Source organism: Olea europaea, chromosome 13 (genome assembly GCF_002742605.1).
Source record: "Olea europaea var. sylvestris chromosome 13, O_europaea_v1, whole genome shotgun sequence".
NCBI classification, from domain to species: Eukaryota; Viridiplantae; Streptophyta; class Magnoliopsida; order Lamiales; family Oleaceae; genus Olea; species Olea europaea.
The window spans coordinates 28,301,841-28,308,173 of NC_036249.1; the positions used below are offsets into that span (position 1 = coordinate 28,301,841).

A 6,333-nucleotide genomic window follows, 5' to 3' on the forward strand; every position below is an offset into this window, starting at 1 on the left:
AACCTTTTTTGCATTGTAATTTTCAGTTGATGATGAATGAACAATAATTATTTTAGTGGCTTATGGCGCATCCTTCTCCTATTGAATTCTTCTTCTTCCCCCTCCCTTAATTCCCCATTCTTTCTGAATCTTCTTCTGTTTCTATTAATCATCCCATTGGTGCTGTATCAAATTTGGTATTAGAGCCGAATCTTGGTAATTTCTTGTACTCAACCCACAATTTCTTCGTATCTTCTTCCCATAATCTGTTGGAACAGCACAAACTAAAAGGATTTTGATAAAGATAGCAATTTTATTCTTCAATTTTCAGACTTACTTGAAAAAAAAAGTTACTGTTCACGCCCGAAATTCCAAATTTTAGATTTTCCTGCAGTTTATTACAAATATATATATATATATATATATATATATTTGGTGTGGCTGCTGCTAGTAACATTGCTGTTCCAACAATTTCAACCTACTTACAATTTTCCCAAAAGTCCACTAATAACACCACTCTATCATACAACCTAATTATCCAGCCCAACACCCACATTAGCCCATTATAGCAATCGCCGGCCCAACTCACATTACCCAGCCCACTACCCAAATCATTAATCTATTTTTCCAAATCAATTAACCCAACCCAAAAGCTACGCAGCCCAATTCTAAAGCATAGGGTCCAACCCTGATCGGTCCAATTATCAAACTACCCTGATCGGTCCCATTATCAAACTACCCAATCTCGTTTTCATTTAACCCATTTCAACATGCCCATTACCCGACCCAATTACATTAAATCCAAAACCTAATCATCTTCTTCCCCGTAATATCCCAGTAATCTATATTTCCATGACCAATTCGACCATCACCAACCCCACGACCAACGACCCCAAATCCCGTTTGGCTTCCCCGTCATTTCACCTCTAACACCGACGAGTTCGCCCTCCACGCTGGCGTCTATCACCTTACTCGAGCCTCACATCTTCTAAATCATCGGAATCTGCCTCCAATCCACGTCCCACCGGCCACTACACCCGTCGTTACCATCGCCCTCAAACTGCAAGTCGCGCCGTCGCCACCACTCAATACCCACTGTGATTCACCACCGACAACCCTCACTTTACTGTCACCTCACACAATCGACACCACTCCATTACATATCCATAAAACCTGTAACCCACATACTTCAATACACCAACCAACCTACAGGCACATAGGCCAACTTCGTAATTTGTCCTCAAGTATACTGTACTGGCTGTATATTGAAATCGCAGTTGACCACAGAGACTGATATTTTGGAAACGAGACAAGTTGCAAAGCAAGTGACTGAATGGATTACTGAAGCCTCATATGTGCGTGAATTGGAATATGGATATTGATCGCATAACAACACCTGGACTGAGATCTCGTGAGCACATCACTAACAACTCATGCTTCCGTGAGCACCACCTTAGCAATCGAACAAACAGGGAGTTCTTGACCTTTATTCATTATTGGTGTACACTACGACTTTATTTAAAATTGCATCAATTGAAATCTTTGCACTGCTGTTAAGGTGACAATTTTAGCCTTAAACTCCACTTGATCAAAACCATTGATCAAATTGACATCAGTGACCAAATTGACTTCCATTGTTCCGCACTTAAATTGATTAGAGAATTTGACTAGTGTGTTGACCCTTGCTTTGCTATTTTACATGTACCAGCATTATTAGCTTGCTTTGGATTTATTTAATCCCAATATTTAAAATTAAATAAAAAAAATGGTTCAAGTTATTTCTCATTACTTGCACTTATTGTTCCATTGATTTCTCTATTGCACGTCATTTAGCTGCTAATACAATGCATGCATAGTGGTCAACCGGTTGTCTTGTCACTCTAGTTTCGGTACCTAGACCATGGATCTATCCCCATTTGATGCACTCACTAGACAATTAGCGCAACTTGCCACTAGCCTATCGACTGTCCGATCAGATATAACTGCTACTCGTGAGGAGAGAAAGACCCTAGCTGCTAAGTTGAGCAATTTTAAGTGAACCCCTCGTTTGACTGACACAAATTCTGAAGTGTCTCATAATAGACAATATCATCGTGAACAAAGTGATCAAGAATATTTTCGACGCGATCGTAGGAATAGGGATCAGGTTCGTGAGCGAGAACAAGGTCATGGTCATCATGGTACTCATTCTCTTCCTTGTCGTAAGGAGCGTTTCTTTAGAGACATTGACTTAGATATTCCTACTTTCAATGGTTGCTTAGATCATGAAATTTTTACCCAATGGAACACCCCTACACAAGAGAATCGGCTAGTAACTAAGTACATTGCTCAATTTGAGGAATTTCAAGTGAAATGTCATGTCGTTGAGGATGAGGCCCTGACTTTAAATAGGTTTATACAAGGTCTACGAGATGAACTTAGGCGCTAGCTTTTCTTTCGAGACATCACTACTCGTGATCAAGCTTACTCTTCAGCTCGGGACTACGAGTTACTTATTAGTACTGCATATGAAAAGTGTGATCACCATCGTTCACCCATCTCATTAGCGTCATCTCATCATAAATCTATCATTGAGCCTTCCCAGTCTAGTGTTCCTTCCCTTTGGAAAAACAAGTGTAAAGGTCGTGATAGCCCAAAGTCATCTTCTTCATGTAGAAAGCGTAACGACAATCATCCTTCGATTTCATTGGCTCCACTTCCTCTTGTTAAGTCCCTTCTAGGACCTCCCCTGTCTAGTATTCCTCCCATTTGGAAAAATAAGTGTAAAGGTCATGATAGTCCAATGCTCCCTTCTCCTTATAGAAGGCATATTGATAACCATTCTTCTGTCTCATTGGCTCCACCTCCACCTGTTAAGTCTCTTCTAGGACCTCCCCCGTCTAATGTTCCTCAAATCCTGGAAAATAAATGTAAATTTTTTGAAACTCCAGGGACTTCTTCTCACCTGCTATGCATCAGCTATAAGGACTTTGGCCACATCTCTTCCAAATGTCCTAACCGAGCCTTAGTCATAGAAGAACGAAAGGATGTAATAGAAGAGTCGTTAGAAGATCTAGTCTATGAGTATAAACTTGAAGATTTTGATGACTTGGATGATAGTGAGGACACTTCCTTAAGTGGAATCCCGACCCTTCCCGAGACTTTAGAAACTATACACCTTGTTTCCGACAACTCTTGATCACATGTTATATATCATACCCTTACCCAACTCAAAGAGTTTGATGATTTCACTAGTCACCCTTGGAGAATCCAGTCGCCTGTTCTTAGCACTAAATCGAAATTCTCCACTACTGACCAACCTCAAACTAATGGTCAAAACGAAATTGCTAACCGAAGTCTTGGCAATTTATTACAGTCTCTAGTGTAGAAAAATCTTGAGGATTGGGACTCGATCCCCCCCAACTGTTCACATCGCATTTAACAATTCTATGAATCGGTCTATAAGTCTAAATCCATTTGAAGTTGTTAATAGTTATAAGTCTAGGCGACCGTTAGATCTTATTCCCATGTCCTCGCATGCTAGTGTGTTGTTGTCAGCTGAAGCATTTGTATATCATCTTCATGACTTGCATATTGAGATCAATAAACAACATGACGCAAGTAATGCATTATATAAACTTCAAGCTGATTCGCATAAACGATATTTTGAATTTAATATTGGAAATTATATCATATTGCAAGTTTGTAGTGCTAGTCCTTTAAAAATTTTAAAGCATGTTGGTTCAAATGCACATGTCATTGCCTTTTCATCATATTTTGGCTACCACTCTACTTTAAATATTGAGGACTTCATTACTTACAAACGCCTTATTATTATTTCCTTTGATGATCTAGTATCAGTACTTGGTTAGAAGGAAATATCGCCCCCTTGGTCAGATCATATTCTTGGGAATAAGCTACAGTTTTCAATACTATCAATTATGGTTTTTCGTTACTTGGCTCGTCAGAAAGATCGTCCCCCGTGGCTTGACTTGAAGCATTTGGAGTATTAGATTGACTGCAGCCTATCCCATCTATCACTCGACAGGGTTGAGTTTTTCTCCCACCCCGGGAGAGTTGATGAGGACATCGGACTACGTTTACCTATTTTATTTAAGCTTTATTTATTTTCTTGGACTATTATTTAAATTTGGACTTGTATGGGCTCGGGTCCAAACTCGTTAGGGTTGCTTTACTATTTAAACCTATTTTACATTGTAATTTTCAATTGATGATGAATGAACAATAATTATTTTGTTGGCTTATGGCGCATCCTTCTCCTTCTCCTTCTCCTATTGAATTCTTCTTCTTCCCCCTCCCCTAATTCCCCATTCTTTCTGAGTCTTCTTCTGTTTCTATTAATCATCCCATTGGTGCTGCATCACTAAGTCTTATGAAGAGTATGTATACTTGGCCCGCTCATGCTTGGAGAACCATGATGAAGTGGCCTGATGAAAAGGATTGCTTGTGGATCACCGAGTGATCAAGTTTCCAATACATCCATGGTAAAAGCTTCTTGCTAGTTTCTTACTTCAAGTCAGGATCCCATCTGATGCGACCCCAGGAGGAGTGGTAGGAGGAGGTTGACCAGTGATGGCCAGTAGTCTACGTTTGAAGCTTGCCTACCTGCCAGATCTCTCCTGGTGAAAACAAAGAAATCAGAATTTAATTACATTACTTTCCTACATAATTTCATTAAAATCTAGAGGCTACAGATTTAGCATCTACAGACCTACTTTGGACTAGACTTTCTTTACTTCTTTGGGGCCTTGAATTAAATACACGTGTTGAGAGATTTCATAAAATTAGGCCCCGTTTGAAAGTATATTTGATTTCAATGTTTTTTTTGGTTGTTTTTGTGCATATAGGATTGGGCTCCAGGGCTCATATGTTAGAAGAAAAAGAATGCTCTTGTTCGCTTGCTTTCAATAGCATCTTCAGATTACATAACCATGGAAAATGGAATGAACAGAAAATAAATTTAGTGTAATGAAAATGTTTTGGGAATGAGGGAAACAGAAGTGTTTCCTCTTTCTCGACATATAGAACCATTTGCTATAGAATTACTCAATAATTTTTGAAATCTTCCTTAAAACATTCATTCATTAAAACATTTATTCATTTCTAATTCCAACACCCCAAAAGGGCCCTTTTCTTCATATGATGGTGATCTCCTATTTTCTTCTATTCCATTGCCCCTTCTTCTCTTTGACCTAAAATTTGGTCCATATGTGGAAATTCTGTTACTGCTAGGACCAAGCATCTGCATAATTTAAGCAGCTTGAACTTGACATGTGATTTTGGATTTTGGATTTTGAAATTTAAAATTTATCTTTCTTGTACAGGTTATAACAAGGATAAATTATGGTCAAAATGTTAACATCAGCGGACTTGCTGGTGCAGTTTCCTTGGCTGGATCTGGAGGCGGTTTATGGTCAATTGAAGGAGGGAACTGGCAGATGGCTGCTGGATTGATCAACAGATCTGATGTTGTATTGCACCTTCATGAAGAAATAGAATCTGTCTCTTATCTAGGAGATGTTGATGTGCTCAACTCCACCCAAGGGAAGAGTTACGACTGTGGAGTTACAGTGGTAGCAACACCCTTAGATGAACTGAATATTGATTTCCATCCTAGAATTTCAATTCCTCCAAGGAAATTACAGCACACGCATGCAACTTTCGTTAGGGGTCTCTTAAGTCCTGTAAGTACATGGGATTTCCCTTTGACATCATTCTTGTCCATACTTATCCCTTTTTATATTTTTGAGGTATCCCAATTTAATTATTTGTTGTGAACAGGCATATTTTGTTCTGAACTCGCTTTTGGATATCCCGGACTTGGTAGGCACTAAAGAGTCTCCTGATGTACCATTCTCGAGCATCAGTATTCTCAAGCAACATGAGAATGATATGACTTACAAGGTATTCTCTCGTGAGACAATGACAAATACATTGCTGGATAAAGTTTTCAGGTATACTTCTAAGATTGCTTGCAGTAATCATTTGTTAAAAGCTGAAGAGCTGTAAAATTGATTCCAGTTTTTTATTGCATTAGGATTAAAAATTATTCATGTTATTAACCCCAAGTTTATGGGGTACGATATTTAGCTGCTGGTTGTTACTTCCAGAAAACATAGACAATTGGTGAGCCAATTTGAACAGTCATTTCTTATTTGCAGTAAATTTGTTTCGAGTTTATGAAATAGCTTATTGTTTGTGTTCATAGAATATTCCCGATAAAGGGTATAGACAGGGGCGGACCCAAACGTCTTGGACTAGGGGGTCACAAATGGAAAATGACCATAAAAAATGTGAACTTCTAATAAAAACAAAAAATTCAAAAACTGGGGAGAGGGGGGGGGGGGCAACTGA

General features: G+C 38.9%; 1 protein-coding gene across 1 annotated transcript; it reads left to right on the top strand.

The window, feature by feature from the left end:
• Positions 1-5,276: 5,276 nt before the first annotated feature.
• LOC111408094 (farnesylcysteine lyase-like) lies at positions 5,277-6,169 on the top strand (the record flags this gene model as incomplete). The annotated part of the gene is made up of 2 exons (XM_023037877.1): positions 5,277-5,663; positions 5,761-6,169. Coding segments are annotated over 2 exons (615 nt in total), but the record flags the coding sequence as incomplete, so codon positions are not given.
• Between the last annotated feature and the right edge of the window lie 164 nt (positions 6,170-6,333).